The sequence below is a fragment of the Chanodichthys erythropterus genome, chromosome 6 (assembly GCF_024489055.1).
Source record: "Chanodichthys erythropterus isolate Z2021 chromosome 6, ASM2448905v1, whole genome shotgun sequence".
Lineage (NCBI taxonomy): Eukaryota > Metazoa > Chordata > Actinopteri > Cypriniformes > Xenocyprididae > Chanodichthys > Chanodichthys erythropterus.
Window position 1 is genome coordinate 20075001 of NC_090226.1, and position 24844 is coordinate 20099844.

Below are 24844 nucleotides of genomic sequence, written 5' to 3' on the forward strand. Positions count from 1 at the left end.
CCATTTTGATTAATTTGAGTAAAAAGGTGTTTTCTTTACCAAGAATGTGGCAAGATAAAAACCACTACTTTCTGTTTCAAACTTTCACATAGCATCTTTTGGTTATAAAAACATAAAAAATTCAAATCTACATTATGATTTTAAAAAGTTTATTATAAAAACGTAATATTTTTTTCCCAAAATGCAATAAATCCATGACACTTTTTTTTTTTCAAAATGCAATTAATCCATCAATATAAAAGTTATTTTTCAAATTGAAAATACACAACAAAGTAAGTTGATTCACATATATGACAGAGTCTAAAATTTGCCAATATTTATCTTATATACAGACATTTTACTAAAAATAGGCTACATTCAGCCGTCACTCCCAAAATGAAATTAACGGGTCATGTTAATGTTATAAATCATTTGTCATTACCGATTAACGAGTATCTGGCGCCACCGCACGGTTAAATTATCGCATTTGCCAAATACATTGGTATTAAAAAACGTTTTTTAAAAAAGCCTTTAATGTTTACATTAGGTGGAATGGTGCGCTGTGATTGGTTGAGCGGATATATCGCGTTCTGCAGAAAAAGGAGACTGGCGTTTGTCACGTTTTGGAAAGGAAGAAAGAAAACATGACAGAATAACACGACGGATATCGCATTTTGCACAAAATTTATAAATTACTTTTCAATACCGACCAGATACAATACTGATTTTGGCAGAAACTAAATTTTTCTGAAAATGGCGTTTATCGCGTTTTGGAACCAAACTCTTCATATATAACTACGATAGGAGAAAATTAATAATAAAATTAAACGAAAATTGAATATTATTAAAATTGGTTAGGATAAAATTAATAAAATAAAACAAAATTATTTTTTACTGTTTATCATCATGAAAATAATTTCAAAAGGCAAAAAAAGTTCCTTTTTTTGTAGGGTGAAATAGGCTTGGACATGTTTTTGTGAGATTCGGTTTCAGTTTCAACATTAATTTTAGTTTCTATGTATTGCACCATCGTAACGGAGTAAAACTTTATAAGATACTGAGAGATAAGATCTTTCACTGTGTCATGTTATTAGAGAACTAATAACTAATGTCTTCATTATTTATCGAATCATTTCATATCTTAGATGTTGAAATTGTTATATGCTTCCGCTTAAAGCTTTCAAAGAGCAAGAGGGCATTTTGATTATATGACTAATGATAAAACTTATGATAAAAAAATGGTGCTACTGGTAAAAGAGAATTTTAATAAGTTATATTTTGCTTCAATAAAACAAAGCTTATTAGGAGCTATTGCATATTGATATTATTATGATGATAACCCTCAAATCTCATCACATGCACAATAATTCTTGACACTGTAAATGTGAAATTACTGTATTACAGATTATAAGGAGAATCTCCACTGATAATAAGAATTACAGTAAAATGTTGCTACAAGAAGAATGAATCATGTTGCTTCAATATGCTTTAGTCTTTGCAAATATATGACATAAATGTAGATTGCCAAGTTTTTATTACCCCATTATAATTCTGAAATAAAATCGATTGAAGTGTTCATTTCAATCATTTTTAAAGCAGTTTGACTCTCTTCGACATTTCTGTTTCTACCTGTACATTATATATATGTAGAGTAGATTTAGTCCATCAACACCCCCAAAACTTGCACAATCCTATAGTTCTTCCTGGGTTCGACATTTCATTCGGTAATGTTAGGTAATTTTGATTTATATGCTGTTTGATGATAGCATTAGCTTACATATGTGTAAGCAGTAGGCTTGTTCGAATTCATGCAGCGCTGCGCAGACTGATCGGCTTGAAGCAATGCATGCTGGTTAGAAATTTTGTCCGACTTGAGACGGCGCCGACCCCGCATGACTGTGACTTAAGCCGAGTTCAGACTGCACGATTTTCAAAGCAGTCGGGTCACTGTTCTTTTCACACTGCATGACTATCTTGGCCAGCATTCAGTCGCTGCAGTGTTCACACTGCACAATGGATTGGCGATAGAAGGTTTCACACTGCATGACTTTACAATAGGAAGAATCGCCGACAACTCTGTCTGGCACGCAAACTACGTTTCACAACCAAACACACGCGAGATGTGACAAGGAAACAACATGATATCACGCAAGACCGGAGTTATTATTATTATTAAAACCGGTAGCCTACAAGAAACTTGCAATACGAATTGCCTGTGCGCTGATTTGCAGCGAAAACAAGAAAAAGAAATGAAGAATATGGAGGAGGAAATGGTTAGGGAGACTGTGGATTGTGTGTTCTGCAACAAGAGTTGGAGGTAAATAAATAACTTTTCAATGTGCTGCTGTTGCGGATGGTCAAGCAAATGTTTGTGCTTTGTTTCTGTTTGATTGAATTGTAATGTTTATCTGAAACGAAGCCATGCTCGCTGATATTGTGGTCTATAACTCCTCCCAGAACTCCCCGCTGCTCTGTATCTTGCTCTCTCATTGGCTGTTGGTCATCGCCGATGTAGTTTTCAGTCAGAACACTTTTCACACAGCAGGATTTTGAATCGCCAACAGGTCCAGATTTTAAGCATGCCAAATATCTCGCGGGCGTCGGCAACTCGTCGGAGATTCTCTCAGATCGCGTCTTTGCTCATTCACACTGTGTGAACGAGCACCGATTTGCCTGTGATTTCGGGCATTTGTCGGCGATTTCTCAAAACCTGTCGGCGAGCCAAAATCGGGGCTAAAATCGTGCAGTCTTTATGGCATCTAAGTACCGCGAGAGCGATTTGAGAGTACACGGAGGACTGAGGCTGATGACGACTCCACCGCAGGACAATGATCATGTGTGTTTCGTTTTAATTCTCACATCTTCAGTTCCACTAATGCTCACATATCTGCATTTTTTACAGTAAAACCTCTTTTCATGTAGTTGCGATATTATATTGTGTCATGTTTATCAAAATAAAACTAATAGTAGACCCCACTTCATTGATAGTAGCCTATAGAGGCTTGTTGCATTTTATTCTTGCACAAACAGATGCTGTATTAAGCGGTACATACAGTTTTAAATGAAAATGTCCCTGAAAAATATTGTATTTATTTCACTTCAGCTGTGATAAAGTACACAAACTCCACGTGAGCGTCACTACGGGAAGCAGAACGTTTCGACTTCACGTCTCAGTTTTCAGCTCCTCCCCGACTATCGTCAATCGGTTACATCTAGCCGCAGCCGATGTCGAACACACCTATCGTTTCTTTCTTTCTTTAAGTAATTTATTTATACCTCTTGTTTCTATCGCTTGTTTCTGCGGCTTCTTTGCTTTTTTTTTTTTTTTTTTAGACCCGGAGATTCTGTACTTTTTCAGACAGTGAAAATTCTGGCAATGGCAGGGAAAGAGTCAATTCATTTGTGTTGAGACTTGATGAATCATTTTTGTTGCATTAACTGGGACTATTTAAGAGTTGTGACAAAAACAAAGTTGAGTCATTTCTTTTGGTTTGCTATTTTTGGCAATCTCATGTGATTGACATTTTGTAACAGCGTCATGCGGTAAACACATCATCAGAGAAGAGATATGGTTGGAATAGGGAGAGGAAGTTATTTTGATTAAAGATTAAAGGGCACATTAATTTAAAAAAATAATGATGTGCACAGGTAAATTATTTATAATACACACTGCAATATTGTATAACCAGTTAGTGTTTAATATTCAGTAATGTTTAAACTTTAAGGGTTTCTGTTATTTTAACTTTTTGTAGTTACTATTGTGCTGAAGAGCTTGAAGAGCTTGATGACATGAATAAAGACTATTTTTCATGTTGCTTAGCTCAATGAGAATCAGCTGTACTAATGTGAGAAACGTTTGTTCAGTCTATTTGCATGCAAACACATTTGTATGCAAATACATAATAATCCTTACATTTATATAGCGCTTTTCTGGGCACTCAAAGCGCTTTACATATTGAAGGGGGAATCTCCTCAACCACCACCAATGTGCAGCATCCACCTGGACTAAAGGAACTATGGGACTAAAGGAACTCCTTTAAATGTAAAACATTGATTAACATTAAACACTAATATTATTTTTTATGCAATAAAACCACTCAAATCAAATTTTACTGATGCTATTAAAGTTGTTACTATGAGAATCTTATTAAGGAGAAGGTATCGCTTGAAAACAAAATGGTAGGATAAGTGTTCAGACATGGCTGGTAAACTCTAGCTAGAGGCTCACAGATCAAATCGCAAATGTCTTAAAAGAGAATAACTAAAGCAGATGTACAGGGTTACTTGCTACACAGGTTGGTAAACGAGGAAATGGCAAGAGTAACTGCATGTTCCTGTATTGCAGTAGAAACACCACCATTCATGGGTTTAATTTCCAGAAAATGCACCAAATATATAGCACATTTAATTCACACAATTCAAAGTGAGTAGTTAAAAAAATAAATAAAAATACAATACAAGTGAGAGGGAAAAAAAAGAATGAGTTAAATTTAAATACACAAAAAAAACTTTCACTGTTGTTATTTTCATTCAAACCACCCTTGTTCACATTACTTAAAAAACTCATGTAACTACATAATTTAACTGCGTTGTTTCTACTAAAATTGAGTATTGTCAGCTTTACTTAGTAAGTGTTTGTTCAGTCAACTTAACATTGCTGTGTGAAACGCACACATTTTTGATGACATAACTAACTGTGCAGTGGATTCGTAGTTCCCAGCATGCTTTGCAAGGGACTGCATTAGGAGAATAAATTTAGGGATTAAAGTGTTATTTTATGTGTTTTTCAGTAAAGGGAAAGATGTTGTTAGTTTATGTTAGTGTTTAATGTTCAGTTATGTTAGACATTTAGAGTAGTTTCTGTAATGTTTTTGAATTTTGTGGTTACCATTATGCAGAAGAGTGTCGCCTGTGTTTAGGCTGTGAGCGCTCATATATGCATGTTTATAGGATGAAATTCCTGCTTTCAATTCAATTGAGTTTGATCAATGAGTTATTTTTTGAGTGCATTTTGGGTAGGGACGGGCGATACCACATTTTTTTCATGCGATACGATACCGATACTTTTTATTACAATTTTAACGATACCGATACTGCTTATAATTTTAACTGTGTATGTGTTTTTTCAAAATAATGTTAATTTTAAGGTTTTTTTTTTTTTATTTAATTTAATTTAAAGGCTAATTTAAAGGCAAATTACATACACATTCTGGCCATTAATAACTAATTTATTAGAAAAGCAAATTTAACAACAAATAAATAAAAATGTTTAAACAGCCTTCTTATAAAAATAATGATTAAATAACATAAATCTTAATAAAACAAAAATACCAACAACATAAATTGCATATTTTTACTTATTTCTTATTTTTAAACTGGCAGTTTTTTTTCTTATTCTTCAAAATTCTATTGTACTATCTCCATATTTTACAAAAAAAAAAAAATATACTGATTAAATAACATAACAAATCTTAATAAACTAAAATACCAACAAAATAAACTGTGCATACTATTACTTCTTTCTTAATTTTAAACAGACCTTCATCTTTCTTTCTTCATCTTTAACTTTCTACATTTTTGTAGCATGTAGCAACTTTCTACATTTTGTAGCTGATGTATATATATTTTCATGGTTTTTGTTTTTCATTTAACTGCTAACAGTTTAATTTTTTTTTTAATATAAATAAAATACACACACACACACACACACACAGTATACATATTAGGGGACATTCCATACTGATTTTTATACTGTACAAACATATTCCTCTAAATCTACGTCACTGAAAACACTGTAACATTTTCAAAAAACATATTATTGATTATGATTGTGGTAACGTTTTGTCCCCCATAGCGTAAGGAATACCAGGACACCCCACACAAATAGCCTACGCACTTTATATTTGTTCTTCTTATTCGTCTAATGGTTACGACAGAGACAGTGAGTTATGATAAGTTAACTAATGACTGTGCTCTTTGTGAAACTCTCCTGAAAACTCTCCTGTAACGTCTTTTGTCGGACAGAGGGAGGCTGGGCAGAGAAAGACTGGGCAGCTGAAAACTGGGCAACTTGTTTTTGTTAAGCCTCTTTATACGTTTCAGGATGTGTTGTTTGCAAATGTTTAAAAAGGTTGCTTGTATTGTTGCATCTCTTATCACAAATATTGCATCGGGCAATACTTTTTTCGGCTGTTGAGAAGTAGCACCACACCACGCTACGTTTACTGCTCTCTGCCATCATGCCATTTTTCGTGAGACCTTGCGTGCCGTGTTGTGACCATAGGTTGTGACTGTGGCACACTGCACTGTGCGCAGCTGCAGACCGATCGGTGTGTAACGTCAAACAACCGCGTCCGAGAGAGCTTTTCTTTTTTATATATATATATCATACATACACCGTCGCGATTGACTTGCACACACGGCTAAAAACATTTAGTTATGCAGAAATTATTATAATTAAGTATCGATACTTTGCAGAAAATATCGATACCAAAAAAGTAGGTTCTGAGTATCGATATATCGATACTGCAGCATCGATGTGAGTAGAGTATCATATACACTGTGTCAGAATGATGATTTATGGCCCTAATTTATGACCCAAATTTCTGTGTGTTGTCAGTCAAGCTGACTGGACAGTGGATGTCAAATATGTTTTATGAGGGCTGTGAGCCTTGATTGGCAGGTCAGTGGTTGTCAATGATTGTTTTTTATGGCTGAATTTATGGCTGTTGTCCCCTGATTTGCAGGTCAAGAGTGACAATGAGATATAGGGTGAGTTTGATTTATAGATATATTGGTAAATTTATGGTGGTTGTATCTCAGCCCCAGATTTGGCATTTTTATGACACTTTGGTGAATCCTGGGTATCTGGCTCCTTTCAGTCTGTTGGGAACTGATGGTTGCCATGTTTTTCCTTTGATTGTGGGGTGGAAGTCACCCTAGCAAATTTCACACCTCAGTGTTAAAATCAGTGCTGTTTGGGGTCAATGGGGTATATGTTAATTGAGTCAGAATATGTGTGTGTGTGTGTGTGTGTGTGTGTGTGTGTGTGTGTGTGTGTGTGTGTGTGTGTGTGTGTGTGTGTGTGTGTGTGTGTGTGTGTGTGTGTGTGTGTGTGTGTGTGTGTGTGTGTGTGTGTGTGTGTGTGTGTTGGCACCATAGGATGATCAGTAATACCAAAACTATAGATTAATGTTAGTTCCTAAGACAAAGAATCAGAAATATTCATAAGCCAAAGAGCCCTCATTACCCACACACCCCAGAATAGGTGTTGTTTGGGAAGTGTTCTTTCTGGAGCATCTGTATCTGTGTTTCCAAACTCACCGATATGATCTATGTTAAAAAGACAAAAGAATGAAAAACATTTATTTAACTCACAGTAAAGGTGATTCTGAGTCAACCCGGTGGGGGGATCCTCTGTGTTTGTGTTAATGGTTTTACGACATTGCTTAGATGTCTTCATCAAAACCTTTCTGGTGATTCACTGGGCTCTCACACAAAAATATCTTATGCTGATTTAGTCTACATAACATTATTCAATTCAATTCACATTTATTTGTATAGTGCTTTTCACAATGTGCATTGTTTCAAAGCAGCTTTACAGGGAGTGCATGTCAACGTTTCAATAATCTGGTATCAGAGTATGCAAGTTGTGCAATTTCAGAAATGTATATACAAATCACCCAGTTAGCTAACAATTTATTAATTTAAACAATGTATTAAATTATGGCAGAAACAATGTGCTCACTGAAGTTATGAGAATATGTTAACAAATAATTCGGATATATAGAAAAATTTTGCATGTTGATCCAGAGTTTGGGGTCCTTGCAGGGGGTTGGGGTCATATCTCCACAGGGGTTGAGGCATCTGAAGTCTTCTTCAGATCTGAATGTGTCTTTACTTTTGATACATTTGAAATGTTTTAGTTTTAATAGTTAGTGTGTGTGTGCGCGCGTCTGTGTGTATGTGTGTTGCAAAAGAACAAATACATACAAATACAGTAAAATAAGACACACAATTTTGAACGTTTAAATATTTATACATTTGTTTGCCACAAAAGCAAGACATGTTGTCTATTTTCTTTAAACTTTTTACTTTTATTTTATTCTTTAATTTCTTTTAAAACAGTCTGGTGACCAGCATTTTTATAACTAATGTAGCTGAGTGGTTTCCTCACACGAGCAAAAACTAATCTAGGTGTTATCTTTGTGAGGGCAGAACACAAAAGTTTGTGTTGAGTGATCAAGATTCATTAAAAGAAAACTGTGAGTATGCTTAAACATGTAATTATACAATATTCTCAATTATACAACATTTTCAATAGGAATATTATGTTTTCATGTTGTCAAGTTTAGTTTGTTTGTTTTTTACTATCACTTTTTTAACTTCAACATCCAGCACAAAATAAAGAAAGTAGCTTAGTATGTTTCAGCTATTTCCATTTTCTATGACCCTCAAATAAACAGGTAATGGAATGTTCAGTGAAAGTGACAATATACAGTTAGATATTTTTCTGTGTGTGTAAATAGTTGTGCTAAAATCTATGTGTGTATTTTTACACATGGACATATTTTATTAGGGCTATGTCACACCGCTGTGATGCAAAGTTCCACACTTTTGCAAAAGCTATAGATAATTTTCAAACATAATCTTTATATAAAATTATGTGTATCCAAAACACCAAAAAAGAGGAAATCAGTTGTGAAAATTTGTAAATGTAGTTTTGCAAATTTTTATTACTCTCCTAGTTTTAGTCATCTTGTTCAGATAGCAGATGACACTGTTCACATTATGTTTGTTAGACTGTGTTTTGTTTTTTTGCTGTCAACATTCAGAATAGGAATAAAAATGAAGAATTTAAGTGATAATCTTTCTGCTTGAGAGTGTTTGATTAAATTGATGTTTCTTTTAGTGCAACTTTCCAGCTATCTATGATATGGGATCACATGAAGCATCAACACGAAAAGTAAGTCTTGCTGTTTCACACTTAAGTACACTATCACTTACACTAAGCAACGCCCTGAAAGCTGCACATTCATTAAAGTTTGAGGTTGTTCAACAGCTTTTCACACTCTGGTAAAACTCAAAGATAAAATTAAAAAAATATATGCACAAATCACCATGTAAATTCAAGTGTCAAATCACTAAGAAAAGGGTACAACATACAAGAGAAGCACCATTTATAATAAATACAGAAAACACAAAAAGCCATTCGTGAGCAATTTCTAAGGTTGTTACAAGTTTGTAAATCTGGTTTTGTAAATGACGTTTTTATTATTCCACTAAATTTAGTCATCTTGTTCAGATAGCAGATGACACTATTCGCATTGTATTGGTTGGGATGTGTTTTTGTTTTAGGTGAAGACAAACCAGTGTAAGTGCTTTTCCTCACATGGGAAAGCATGTGTGATGAAACTTTAAATATATGACTGAACTTTCTTATTTGACAAACCAGCATTTCAAATTATTTTCCTAAGTTGTTTAATGTCTGCAGAATAATTTCTTTCAACATCCCGCTTGAGGTGAAAGATTATAGTATGTTTTCAACTATTATCACCATCTTCTCTGGCTCAAATAAAGCTACTGTATGCGCTAAAAATCTTTGTACATGTTTGCTCTTCTGTCAGGTTTGTTAGAGGGACTATGCTGCAAACACATTAAGAACCATAAAGTTACATGTCCTTGTAAAGGCTATATATAAAATCAAACAATCTTTATACAGGTATTATATTTTCAAGAGACTAATTTACTATGAACTTGTGTAAGGCATATAGGAAAAAAACAATTAGCTATAAAGAATACAGAAATCCTCTCTCCTGGTCTATTGTGAAAGTTTATGTTGTTTTGTAAATGACATTTTTCCACTAGTCGATGATGTTGTTTACATTTTGTTTCTTTGTTTTTGTATGTTTGTACAGTTTGTAAAGACTACTCTCAGAATGTGGTCAAACATGTTCACAGGAGTTAATGAAAACATTATCAAATACATCATAAAGAGAATTAAACGGCTTCTTCTAGTTCTTTGACATGACACTGCTTAAGACTAAACCAATGATATTTCTTTTAGGTCATCTTTCTGGTCTGTCTACGATGTGGGATCAGAAGACACAACGCCCCAACATGAAAAGTGAGTCTTGCTGTTTTTCTCTTATACAGCTATTACACTTCAAACTTTTCTAACTATTACACTTAAAGCTGTCAGTTTCATGGCACAGTCATAGATACACAGTTCTTTTGTGTTTGTCTTTAAGTAAATTAATTACACTTGATAAGTAGTAGTTTTAAGTGAAGGGTGGGATAATTCAAGCCCCTTTTTATTCTGTCAACACCAATAATTTGACTCCAGTGTTTTTTGGTGTCTGTCCTTTAGATCTGATCCAGAAAACAGACATTGTGTTTTTTGTCTATACCATTTGTTATTCTTTTTATGAAAACGTGATAAGCAGTTTTTGTCCTCAGCACCAAAATACTAAAATGTTCTAACATATCGTAAATGTTAATAGTTATAACTAGTGAAAATGCAAGTGAACTGTTTTTACTGAGATAATTTACAGTTTATATGTGAAACAAACTCAGTCTCAGTCAGTTGGATTCTTCTTTCTATTGAACATTGTTATTGTACCGCATGTTTAACAATGCTGGTGTTCTCGGCCTCATCCAACTTCACACAAGTCACAAGGTTTTTCCCAGCAGTCAACTGACTCTGAAACCAGCTCAAATATTAGGAAGTAACAGTTTGGAGACATTTGTGTTTATTATGCTTCTTCGATTTGTTTGCACTTTTCCTGAAACACACAGCTTTCGAAATTGTTTACCAATTTTTAATATCAACATTTTCAGCGTATTGCTGTGTGCTTGTATTGTTTGTGTGTGTGTGTGTGTGTGTGTGTGTGTGTGTGTGTGTGTGTGTGTGTGTGTGTGTGTGTGTGTGTGTGTTTGTGTGTGTGTGTGTCTGCTTTCCTTACACATGGCAAAACAACTTTGAAAAACAATTTTTTTCCTTGAATCTGGTGTAATGTTAGTGAACTCTAGGTGTTCTTGGCTTGTTTGTCCATGTACGTTCCCCATGAATTTGCATGACTTAATAAAATAATGGTTTAAATCTTCGTCTTCGTCATCCGAGTTTTTAAATAGCGCTGAAATAGATTTTTTTGGGGCGGTATGTGGATACTGAATATAGCACAAGGAACTCTGAAATATGTTATCTTGTAAAACACCTAGGGCCTGTAGGTGTGAAACATCCAATACTTATCTCCTGAATTTGCCATTTAAATAAGGTTTAAGATAAAGTAACTAAAACACAGAGACATTCTACAGCTCTAGCATTACAACGGCTACTCCAAAAACTCTTGAAACATCTGTGATGTCTTTAACACCGACAAGAAGTTCTGTTGAAACGGATCAGTTTCATATAGATGTCCCAATCTCTGTGTTCATTGCTATATGTTTGTTTTTGTTTAATAAAACTGATCGGATCTAATGTCCCTGACTTCTAAGAATCTCTATGTTATAGAAATAATAATGGTTTATTCAGATTGCAGAATACTGTTTAAAAGTGTTTGTATATTTTGAAAAACACTAAAATTACCAATATGTAGTGTTATATTCAATATGTACGGTGCATTTTAATTTTTCTCAAAACAATTTAATATGACAATGTTACTAAAAGTCTTAAACTGAACATCTTACCATTATCTTCAGTATAGATGTTCACTTAAAGTTGCCATAGAATGAAATTCCATCCTATCTACATGTTATGGATCTTATTGTGAACAATTTTGTTTGTTTTGTTTTGATCATTTTATTTCGTTTTTTGCCTCATATAGAACCAGGATTGCAAGTTTTGTCATACTGTTTTTAATGAACTCAGACATGGTCGTAAATAACAACAAGTGATTCAAACTTTTATTTCAACAATGTTGAATATACATTGAAGTTTGAAGAATGACATTACATACACAAGTAAAACAGTAATCATGAAATTACAAGTGGTCTAACCATAAAAGAAAATCTCGGCAGGCTATCATGTTTCGGTCTAGGGTGTAATTGACCAGTGTTTCAACAATTCTTCGAAGAAGCGTCAGGCTCAGACAGACAGGAATGTTGAAATTGATTTTGGCGGTCCATGTGACAATCAGACAATGTTCCCTCAAATGTTGCTCAAAGAGATGTTTGCAGTAGCACAGCAGTCCACGTTGGTACAGTTGTCTATAGGTTCCAGCACCAGCTCCCTCACACAGATCGGTTAGGAAACCCAGATTTCTTGGGATAACTGAGCTCTCTGTAGAACTTATCAGGACAGCCGATTGGGGACCGCCCTTGCCCCCTGTTGTGCAGGGTGTATGGGGGTTTGTAATCAGGAAGTCATAAATAATGATATAAAATTTACGACACAATGTGCAACAGAAATAGCAAAATGTAAAAGTCCTGCATACATCACCAGAGAGAAGTTTACTCACTCATTCAATCTACTTATGATATTTTGATTAAAAAACGAAATAAAATGATCAAAACAAAACAAACAAAATTGTTCACAATAAGATCCATAACATGTAGATAGGATGACAATGTTACTAAAAGTCTTAAACTGAACATCTTACCATTATCTTCAGTATAGATGTTCACTTAAAGTTGCCATAGAATGAAATTCCATCCTATCTACATGTTAGATAGGCAAGGGCGGTCCCCAATCGGCTGTCCTGATAAGTTCTACAGAGAGCTCAGTTATCCCAAGAAATCTGGGTTTCCTAACCGATCTGTGTGAGGGAGCTGGTGCTGGAACCTATAGACAACTGTACCAACGTGGACTGCTGTGCTACTGCAAACATCTCTTTGAGCAACATTTGAGGGAACATTGTCTGATTGTCACATGGACCGCCAAAATCAATTTCAACATTCCTGTCTGTCTGAGCCTGACGCTTCTTCGAAGAATTGTTGAAACACTGGTCAATTACACCCTAGACCGAAACATGATAGCCTGCCGAGATTTTCTTTTATGGTTAGACCACTTGTAATTTCATGATTACTGTTTTACTTGTGTATGTAATGTCATTCTTCAAACTTCAATGTATATTCAACATTGTTGAAATAAAAGTTTGAATCACTTGTTGTTATTTACGACCATGTCTGAGTTCATTAAAAACAGTATGACAAAACTTGCAATCCTGGTTCTATATGAGGCAAAAAAACGAAATAAAATGATCAAAACAAAACAAACAAAATTGTTCACAATAAGATCCATAACATGTAGATAGGATGGAATTTCATTCTATGGCAACTTTAAGTGAACATCTATACTGAAGATAATGGTAAGATGTTCAGTTTAAGACTTTTAGTAACATTGTCATATTAAATTGTTTTGAGAAAAATTAAAATGCACCGTACATATTGAATATAACACTACATATTGGTAATTTTAGTGTTTTTCAAAATATACAAACACTTTTAAACAGTATTCTGCAATCTGAATAAACCATTATTATTTCTATAACATAGAGATTCTTAGAAGTCAGGGACATTAGATCCGATCAGTTTTATTAAACAAAAACAAACATATAGCAATGAACACAGAGATTGGGACATCTATATGAAACTGATCCGTTTCAACAGAACTTCTTGTCGGTGTTACAGACATCACAGATGTTTCAAGAGTTTTTGGAGTAGCCGTTGTAATGCTAGAGCTGTAGAATGTCTCTGTGTTTTAGTTACTTTATCCTAAACCTTATTTAAATGGCAAATTCAGGAGATAGGGCCTGTAGGTGTGAAACATCCAATACTTAGGTGTTTTACAAGATAACATATTTCAGAGTTCCTTGTGCTATATTCAGTATCCACATACCGCCCCAAAAAATCTATTTCAGCGCTATTTAAAAACTCGAATGACGAAGACGAAGATTTAAACCATTATTTTATTAAGTCATGCAAATCCATGGGGAACGTACATGGACAAACAAGCCAAGAACACCTAGAGTTCACTAACATTACACCAGATTCAAGGAAAAAAAATTTTGGTTTTGCCATGTGTAAGGAAAGCAGACACACACACACACAAACACACACACACACACACACACACACACACACACACACACACACACACACACACACACACACACACACACACACAAACAATACAAGCACACAGCAATACGCTGAAAATGTTGATATTAAAAATTGGTAAACAATTTCGAAAACTGTGTGTTTCAGGAAAAGTGCAAACAAATCGAAGAAGCATAATAAACACAAATGTCTCCAAACTGTTACTTCCTAATATTTGAGCTGGTTTCAGAGTCAGTTGACTGCTGGGAAAAACCTTGTGACTTGTGTGAAGTTGGATGAGGCCGAGAACACCAGCATTGTTAAACATGCGGTACAATAACAATGTTCAATAGAAAGAAGAATCCAACTGACTGAGACTGAGTTTGTTTCACATATAAACTGTAAATTATCTCAGTAAAAACAGTTCACTTGCATTTTCACTAGTTATAACTATTAACATTTACGATATGTTAGAACATTTTAGTATTTTGGTGCTGAGGACAAAAACTGCTTATCACGTTTTCATAAAAAGAATAACAAATGGTATAGACAAAAAACACAATGTCTGTTTTCTGGATCAGATCTAAAGGACAGACACCAAAAAACACTGGAGTCAAATTATTGGTGTTGACAGAATAAAAAGGGGCTTGAATTATCCCACCCTTCACTTAAAACTACTACTTATCAAGTGTAATTAATTTACTTAAAGACAAACACAAAAGAACTGTGTATCTATGACTGTGCCATGAAACTGACAGCTTTAAGTGTAATAGTTAGAAAAGTTTGAAGTGTAATAGCTGTATAAGAGAAAAACAGCAAGACTCACTTTTCATGTTGGGGCGTTGTGTCTTCTGATCCCACATCGTAGACAGACCAGAAAGATGACCTAAAAGAAATATCATTGGTTTAGTCTTAAGCAGTGTCATGTCAAAGAACTAGAAGAAGCCGTTTAATTCTCTTTATGATGTATTTGATAATGTTTTCATTAACTCCTGTGAACATGTTTGACCACATTCTGAGAGTAGTCTTTACAAACTGTACAAACATACAAAAACAAAGAAACAAAATGTAAACAACATCATCGACTAGTGGAAAAATGTCATTTACAAAACAACATAAACTTTCACAATAGACCAGGAGAGAGGATTTCTGTATTCTTTATAGCTAATTGTTTTTTTCCTATATGCCTTACACAAGTTCATAGTAAATTAGTCTCTTGAATGTACTTTTATGCAAATATAATACCTGTATAAAGATTGTTTGATTTTATATATAGCCTTTACAAGGACATGTAACTTTATGGCTCTTAATGTGTTTGCAGCATAGTCCCTCTAACAAACCTGACAGAAGAGCAAACATGTACAAAGATTTTTAGCGCATACAGTAGCTTTATTTGAGCCAGAGAAGATGGTGATAATAGTTGAAAACATACTATAATCTTTCACCTCAAGCGGGATGTTGAAAGAAATTATTCTGCAGACATTAAACAACTTAGGAAAATAATTTGAAATGCTGGTTTGTCAAATAAGAAAGTTCAGTCATATATTTAAAAAGTTTCATCACACATGCTTTCCCATGTGAGGAAAAGCACTTACACTGGTTTGTCTTCACCTAAAACAAAAACACATCCCAACCAATACAATGCGAATAGTGTCATCTGCTATCTGAACAAGATGACTAAATTTAGTGGAATAATAAAAACGTCATTTACAAAACCAGATTTACAAACTTGTAACAACCTTAGAAATTGCTCACGAATGGCTTTTTGTGTTTTCTGTATTTATTATAAATGGTGCTTCTCTTGTATGTTGTACCCTTTTCTTAGTGATTTGACACTTGAATTTACATGGTGATTTGTGCATATATTATTTTAATTTTATCTTTGAGTTTTACCAGAGTGTGAAAAGCTGTTGAACAACCTCAAACTTTAATGAATGTGCAGCTTTCAGGGCGTTGCTTAGTGTAAGTGATAGTGTACTTAAGTGTGAAACAGCAAGACTTACTTTTCGTGTTGATGCTTCATGTGATCCCATATCATAGATAGCTGGAAAGTTGCACTAAAAGAAACATCAATTTAATCAAACACTCTCAAGCAGAAAGATTATCACTTAAATTCTTCATTTTTATTCCTATTCTGAATGTTGACAGCAAAAAAACAAAACACAGTCTAACAAACATAATGTGAACAGTGTCATCTGCTATCTGAACAAGATGACTAAAACTAGGAGAGTAATAAAAATTTGCAAAACTACATTTACAAATTTTCACAACTGATTTCCTCTTTTTTGGTGTTTTGGATACACATAATTTTATATAAAGATTATGTTTGAAAATTATCTATAGCTTTTGCAAAAGTGTGGAACTTTGCATCACAGCGGTGTGACATAGCCCTAATAAAATATGTCCATGTGTAAAAATACACACATAGATTTTAGCACAACTATTTACACACACAGAAAAATATCTAACTGTATATTGTCTCTTTCATTAAACATTCCATTACCTGTTTATTTGAGGGTCATGGAAAATGGAAATAGCTGAAACATACTAAGCTACTTTCTTTATTTTGTGCTGGATGTTGAAGTTAAAAAAGTGATAGTAAAAAACAAACAAACTAAACTTGACAACATGAAAACATAATATTCCTATTGAAAATGTTGTATAATTGAGAATATTGTATAATTACATGTTTAAGCATACTCACAGTTTTCTTTTAATGAATCTTGATCACTCAACACAAACTTTTGTGTTCTGCCCTCACAAAGATAACACCTAGATTAGTTTTTGCTCGTGTGAGGAAACCACTCAGCTACATTAGTTATAAAAATGCTGGTCACCAGACTGTTTTAAAAGAAATTAAGGAATAAAATAAAAGTAAAAAGTTTAAAAAAAATAGACAACATGTCTTGCTTTTGTGGCAAACAAATGTATAAATATTTAAACGTTTAAAATTGTGTGTCTTATTTTATTGTATTTGTATGTATTTGTTCTTTTGCAACACACATACACACAGACGCGCGCACACACACACTAACTATTAAAACTAAAACATTTCAAATGTATCAAAAGTAAAGACACATTCAGATCTGAAGAAGACTTCAGATGCCTCAACCCCTGTGGAGATATGACCCCAACCCCCTGCAAGGACCCCAAACTCTGGATCAACATGCAAAATTTTTCTATATATCCGAATTATTTGTTAACATATTCTCATAACTTCAGTGAGCACATTGTTTCTGCCATAATTTAATACATTGTTTAAATTAATAAATTGTTAGCTAACTGGGTGATTTGTATATACATTTCTGAAATTGCACAACTTGCATACTCTGATACCAGATTATTGAAACGTTGACATGCACTCCCTGTAAAGCTGCTTTGAAACAATGCACATTGTGAAAAGCACTATACAAATAAATGTGAATTGAATTGAATAATGTTATGTAGACTAAATCAGCATAAGATATTTTTGTGTGAGAGCCCAGTGAATCACCAGAAAGGTTTTGATGAAGACATCTAAGCAATGTCGTAAAACCATTAACACAAACACAGAGGATCCCCCCCACCGGGTTGACTCAGAATCACCTTTACTGTGAGTTAAATAAATGTTTTTCATTCTTTTGTCTTTTTAACATAGATCATATCGGTGAGTTTGGAAACACAGATACAGATGCTCCAGAAAGAACACTTCCCAAACAACACCTATTCTGGGGTGTGTGGGTAATGAGGGCTCTTTGGCTTATGAATATTTCTGATTCTTTGTCTTAGGAACTAACATTAATCTATAGTTTTGGTATTACTGATCATCCTATGGTGCCAACACACACACACACACACACACACACACACACACACACACACACACACACGCACACACACACACACACACAGTTGTTCTAAAAAAGAACATGCCCAGATATGTAATTTTAAATAAATATAGCCAGTGTGGTGTAGGGGTAATACATCCTTAATGTCTTGACTCAGATATTCTGACTCAATTAACATATACCCCATTGACCCCAAACAGCACTGATTTTAACACTGAGGTGTGAAATTTGCTAGGGTGACTTCCACCCCACAATCAAAGGAAAAACATGGCAACCATCAGTTCCCAACAGACTGAAAGGAGCCAGATACCCAGGATTCACCAAAGTGTCATAAAAATGCCAAATCTGGGGCTGAGATACAACCACCATAAATTTACCAATATATCTAACTATAAATCAAACTCACCCTATATCTCATTGACACTCTTGACCTGCCAATCAGGGGACAACAGCCATAAATTCAGCCATAAAAAACAACCATTGACAACCACTGACCTGCCAATCAAGGCTCACAGCCCTCATAAAACATATTTGACATCCACTGTCCAGTCAGCTTGACTGACAACACACAGAAATTTGGGTCATAAATTAGGGCCATAAATCATCATTCTGACACAGTGTATATGATACTCTACTGATGTGCACATCCCTAATTTTGGGGTGAGGGGCTGCATTCTGATATGTTGTATCCTTTTTATTTAAATGATTATTCCAAAAAAAAAAAATTGTTCACCTTGCGTAATCAACATAACATTATTAACTAAACTGCACATATAAATATTATGTAACAGTGACGTTCAAATGATTACTCAAAGAAATTTTGTCAGCTTTACTTGAATTCTTTTGTTCATTCAACTAAATAGTTTTTGTACAAATTACTCAATATTGTTGCATGGAACCACTTGACACTTATTTTTTAAGTAAATCCAACAATTCATTTTTTTGAGTGTAAGATTCTACTGTACATTAAAATATGAGGGACATAAAGGAAAAGAGAACAGTGTAGTGTGATTGGTACAGTACAGAAACAGTGCTCAGGAAATGCACAGTTAAACAGATGTGTTTTTAATGGCCATTTAAACGAATCTACCAATAGGGCACATCTGACATGCTCTGGAAGCTGGATCCAGCTGCGGGTGGCATAAACGCCATCTCACCTTTTCAATTTACCCTAGGTGTTATTAACTAGATTGACTCTAGCAATATGTGAGCTCTGTTTGGTTTGTATTTTACCAACATATCTGCCATGTATTTAGGGCCAGTACGGGTTTTGTATTCAATTAAACGTACTTTAAAATTGAGCCTGAATAAGACCGGAAGCCAGTATAATGACTCAAGAAATGGTGTGACATGTTCAGTTTTTCTGGTTTTGGTCAGGAGCCTGGCAGCAGCATTTTGTATGAGCTGCAAATGTCTAATAGTTTTTTTTTTTTGGGAAGGCCAGTAAGAAGTCCATTGGAAACTCATAGTAACTACCCTGGTAATGAATACATGAATACGATTCTCTAGGTCTTGCTTAGACACAACGGATCTAATTCGAGCTATGTTTTTTTAGATTGTAGTCTGATTTAGTTATGGCTTTGATGTGGTCATAAGATCAAACTAAGTTTAGAATCCAGGATGACACCAAGATTCCAGATTGCATGTTTAGTTTTTAGACCCCTGGTTCAACATTTATAAAATGTTGCGTATAAACCGTCCAACATTTGATTTGAATAATTTCTCCAAACTGTGTACATGTGATTCAGACAACAAACGTATACACAAAAAGAGTCCTTCTGCCTCTCTTCCAAATGTGAAAACTATAAATCTTGAAATTAAGCGTAGCAGAATGGTTTCAGATCTCCGCGTTGTAAACGCTGCATAATTAATGTCATTAACATATAAAAAGATCACCTGTCAACGTCCAAATGCTTTACTTGAGAATGGCTAGCAGCAAGAATTGCTTAGATTTCCAAATACCTGCAGTACTCCAACTCTCTGCCACAAGAAAAAGTGTGCATGACTGCTTAGAACCTGACGTGGTGCTAAGCACTTTTCCATGTCAAAGATTGTTTTTATAAATATGAACGTTGCATGCGCTATTTTAGAGTACGCAAACTCAAATCTGTGCGTACACACGTTTTATAAATGAGGCCCCTAGAGTCAAGGTATGCATTCACCTTTGATATTTCATCATTATTGCCAAATACAATGACCTCTGTTTTGTATTAACTTAACTGAAGAACGTTTTGGCAGATCCACCTGTTAATTTCATTTAAGCACTGGTGCAGGGAGTATATGGGACTGAAGTCACTTGCCGATAGAGCTAGGTGTCATCTGCATAGCTGTGATAAGCAATATTGTTGTATTGAATTACATGGCCTAGTGGGAGCATATACAAACTAAACAGTAGAGATGCAAGGATTGAACCTTGTGGTACTCCATGTGTCATAGCAGTCTAGTCAGATTTATAACTGTCTGCTCAGTGCTCACAAAGTAACCTCTGTCTTCAAAATATGACCTGAACATCTAAGCATTGCCTCAGACAGTCCTACTCATTTTTCCAGTTTGTTGAGGAGTTTATTGTGGTCAACAGTATCAAATGCAGCACTAAGATCTAGTAATACCTTTTTTTTTTATTTGCTTTGGTACTATTTTCTCAAGTAAGAAATATATTTTCAAAACTCTTAGTACAAAAATCCAAACCGATCACACTTGTAACACAGCTAGTCATTCTTTCAAAACTTAATCTCATGCTTTCATTCTAGTTGTACGTTTTCATTGTACATAATCACTGCTTCAAAACACAAGATCATTGTAATATGTAATGAGAACATTTGGTTTAATCACAGAAACACAACTGCATGTTCTTCTTTCAGTTTAGTACTTTTAACATCAGTTCATTCAATAGCAAACAATGCAAGATACATGTTTCAAATCGCCCCTGTTGCTGAAATAATTACAGTTACACAGGCTACAGATGCCACATTAGAAAATACACTTACATTGCCTAAATTACATAACTGGCATAAAATCCATAATGTTTGTAATAGTATCTATTCAGTGTGTTATCCAAAGGTGTGATGAATTATGACACAGTCATGAAGTTTTGTGTGAGGAGAGAGTTTGCTGCCAATACAGTAAATGTTCTCACTGTACCATATGACTGAATCTATACTGTAGCTGATCTTTACAGATGAAGGGTGAGTTACAGTAATGTGGCAGTCTCTACCATGGTAATCTGATTACAGTATCGCATAGCATACATACTGTAATATAAAATGCTGCATTTGATGCTATCTGTCTCTCTTCTGCTGATGTATATCTGATCAGTCTGGTGTTAAAAAGTCATTGACTGTTTCCCTGTTTTCCCTCGTACTCCTTCCTGCTCTGTTCGCAAATTGCTAATCTCTCTGTCACACACAAACACACACATTTTACTTATTTTATTCATTACACTTATTTTATTATTCTGTTTGATTTTAAGCCTTTTTCCTCATGGGGACCAAAAAGCATGCCATTAATGGGCTTATTCAAGCCCTCTTTTATTTTTTGAATTATTTTAATTTATTCCGCATCTCCCACCTATGTGCGTTTTAGCAAGGCGGTCTGTGTTGCAAGTTGATGAATGAAGATACTTGCCAGGTTACGTGTCACTACTCTGCTTTATTAATTTATCCAGAGTAAAACACGGACACCGCCACACAAATGCGGCTTCTTGTTAATGACTGTCCTACTGCAGGATTTAACACAGAGTAAAAAATCAATACCAGTTATAAAAAATACCAGTTATTTCCATCAAATTATTTTTTAAATTATCCTTTAATGTTCTGGCCCGCCATCTAGTGACGAAATTCTTTTTTGGGCCCGATGCCAAACTTATTTGCCGACCCCTGACGTATAATACTACGACCTCACAAACACACTTTTCTAACATAGTGTAGAATCTAAGATAAATCACTTATAATGTAAAATAAAAATGAATTACTTATGATTATCCGTATCGGAAATTGCAAACAAAGCAGAAACTATATCTATACAATCTGAATTTATAGAAATAACCAAACGATTCATTGATTAATCATTAAGATCATTTGGATTAAATAATAGACAAATGTATTAAGCTGAACGAAAAGAGATGCAAATGAAAAGTTTGATAGTAATAGCATTATAAAAGGCAGTTACTGTGAATGAAACATTTATGTAGATGAAACACTTGCGTAGTGAAAAGGACACTTTGTTTGTTGTACTAACACAATATGCTGAAATGTTTGAAAAAAAGTTCACTTTTGATGATCTGTTGTAGTATTAGTACTAAGAGTTTTGAAAATTTACCAGTTGCTTGTGAAAATTGCACCAAAGCACTGTGGTGTGATGTGTTCAGAAACCACACTGGAAGTTGTCCAAATAGTCAACTGAGATTAGGAATTTGCTCAACTGATTGAAAACTACCTTTTCTATTACCTTGCCAATGAAGGGGAGATTTGAGAAAGGTCTATAGATGTTCATAACTGTTTGCTCTTTTTTAGAAGAGGCATTGTGAAATGTCAGAAAGAAGTGAGGCATTTACTATATCTCTAGCAAGTAGGTCAGTTTCCAGACACACTTTTAAAGAAGGATGTAGGTAGCATGTCAAGACAGGGTGAACGTGATTTCATTTTTTTCATTTTTTCCTAATCTTAACAGGTGCAATTTTATCAATTGTTTGATTGATTTTAAAATTCAAGCTGTCAAAAAGAACATCAACAGAGTCAGCATGTGGACTTGATGTCATGGATATAGCATTTATGAAGAGAATGTTTAGGAGATGATACACAGGGCAACTTTTTGAGCAATGTTGGCGAGCGATGTTGCTTTGACACTTTCCCATTGAGAATGGGCAACAAATTTTTGTCTAAAGTATCCAGATAGACATTTGTTGCCTATTCTTAATGGGAAAGTACCCAAGCAACATTGCTCGGCAACATTACTCAAAAAGTTGCCTTGTGTATCATCACCTTTTTGATTGCATATCTGGTTTCGGTGATAAGAAATGCTGACTTATCAAAGAAGTGAGGCTTCATAACAGTATTTGAGTTGCTTAGACCCTTACTGATGAGCAGATATATGGGTGGGTGAGATACGTACTCTATAAGTATACTTAGAATAGATAAGAAGCACATTTGGTTGCATTGTGAGTAGGCATGTGACGGTATCAAATTTTCATGTTGCGATTAATTGATGAAGCTTTTATCACGGTATTACAATAAGTTGCAAAACCATTTTTGTCATAGTTTAACAGGTTTAAGAACTCTTTTTGTAATAAAACAAAAACAACTCAAAATTTTCAAACAAATTAAAATTCAAAAGAATTAGGCTATAAAGAACAACAGATAACACTTTACTCTATTTAAGCATTAACTAAGATTGAGCAATAGCTACATTTGATACAGAAAGTGTTATTTTTTGTTAATGTTAGTTTAGAAACACAACTGATCATTGTTAGTTTTATCCCATTAAATAAGTTATTTTGATTTTAGTAATGCAATTAAATAGTAACTAAGAAATTAACCTTAATTAATTTCCACAATAGCTTCTCAAGAAGACTCATGTTGATTTTAAAGACATCAGTATGCACATGAAAGAGTATGTTGCACCAGATACCAGCATAGAGTGTCGTTTTTTCTTTTAAAAATAAATAAATAAAAATAAACCTCACACTTTTAAATAAAGAAACCTTTTTGTGTGTCCTCATACTTTTACAAGGCGAAAATGCACTGCACTGTTCTTTTGAGTTTTCACAACTCAAAAAGGATGGTACAAATAGACAAATTCACCACTTACAACACACTAAAAAAGTTGGTGTAAGTGTCAAAATGAAATGTAAAAAGCATAAGAAGCAGCAAGCCTAGAAGCAATATACAAATTATAAATTTGATCTGTTGTGAAATTAGAAACTGTAGTCATGGTAGTGCAAAATACAAAAGAGACCATGTCACACACATAATGAGGAAGATTAGTGTGGGAAAATAATTACGAGATCCCGGAACAACAGGTTTGTTGACCTGTTTGGTCATGCAAAGCGGTGGGTTCACAGAAAACACTGAGATATAAGATAGTAGTTGACAAACTAGTTAATCTGTGTGTCATCAGAAACCATTAGTATGTGAATCACTACTTTGGTGGTGTGGTGTAGTGTAGTGTAATTTAAAAAGATTTAGACCAATAAAAACACAATAGGCCACTGTCAGAAAGATGAGTGTTGTAGAATGTGTCATCTATAAGCACTTTTATGTCCAAGTTGTGATGTCAAAAGTGTTCAAACATTAGTCTACATGGTTACCAATGAGACAACAATGTCAATGAAGACCTTGTAAAGAAAATAAACCCAAATAAAGGTAAATATTACTTGGGAACAGGATTTTTTTTTTTTTTTTTTATTGTGCATCGTTTTCAATCAAGTTGTAATTTCAAAAAAGTTGTACATATTATTTAATGATGTGTAATTGGGATGTACATAAAATAATAGCTGTGAAATTAGCATTAGCCAGAAAAAAATAATCTGCCATTTTTTATTCCAAAAATGACACATTTTAATCTAGCTATAAAAGGAAGTCCCTGAAAATCATTTCCAGTAGGTAAATACAGTGTTGTCCTTTTCGTAAAGATAATTTCTGACACCGTTCCACACCTTTGGAAATCTCTTTTGTAGTGCGAGACGTTCTTTCTCAAAAGACATGTTCTTACCTGCGTCTGTTTGAAAGCGACTCTTCAGTTTCATTGTTCATGAGAACATGACTCGACCCCCCTTGGCCTCCTTCATGCATGACCTCAATCTGTGAGAAACCACAGGAAGACACAAAACTGCATGTTAAAGATAAAAATGTTAAAGTCAAATTATAATTTACAGTGAAAAACCATAAACAGACATTCCCACAATTCTCTGTGTGACACATTTGATGGTTTTTAATTTTAATAATTATGTTTAAGTTTTTTTTTTTTTTAATTTTGTTAAATACATTTTTAAAATGCAAAATTTA

General features: G+C 34.3%; 1 protein-coding gene across 8 annotated transcripts in view; it reads right to left on the minus strand.

The window, feature by feature from the left end:
- The window catches only part of mcf2l2 (MCF.2 cell line derived transforming sequence-like 2), a 109593-nt gene that overhangs the window by 37644 nt on the left and 47105 nt on the right, over positions 1–24844 (minus strand). For all 8 annotated transcript variants that reach the window (XM_067388348.1, XM_067388347.1, XM_067388351.1 and 5 more), the window contains exon 15: positions 24552–24640. In XM_067388348.1, coding sequence (XP_067244449.1) covers positions 24552–24640 — 89 coding nt within the window. The remainder of the gene's footprint in view (positions 1–24551; positions 24641–24844) is intronic.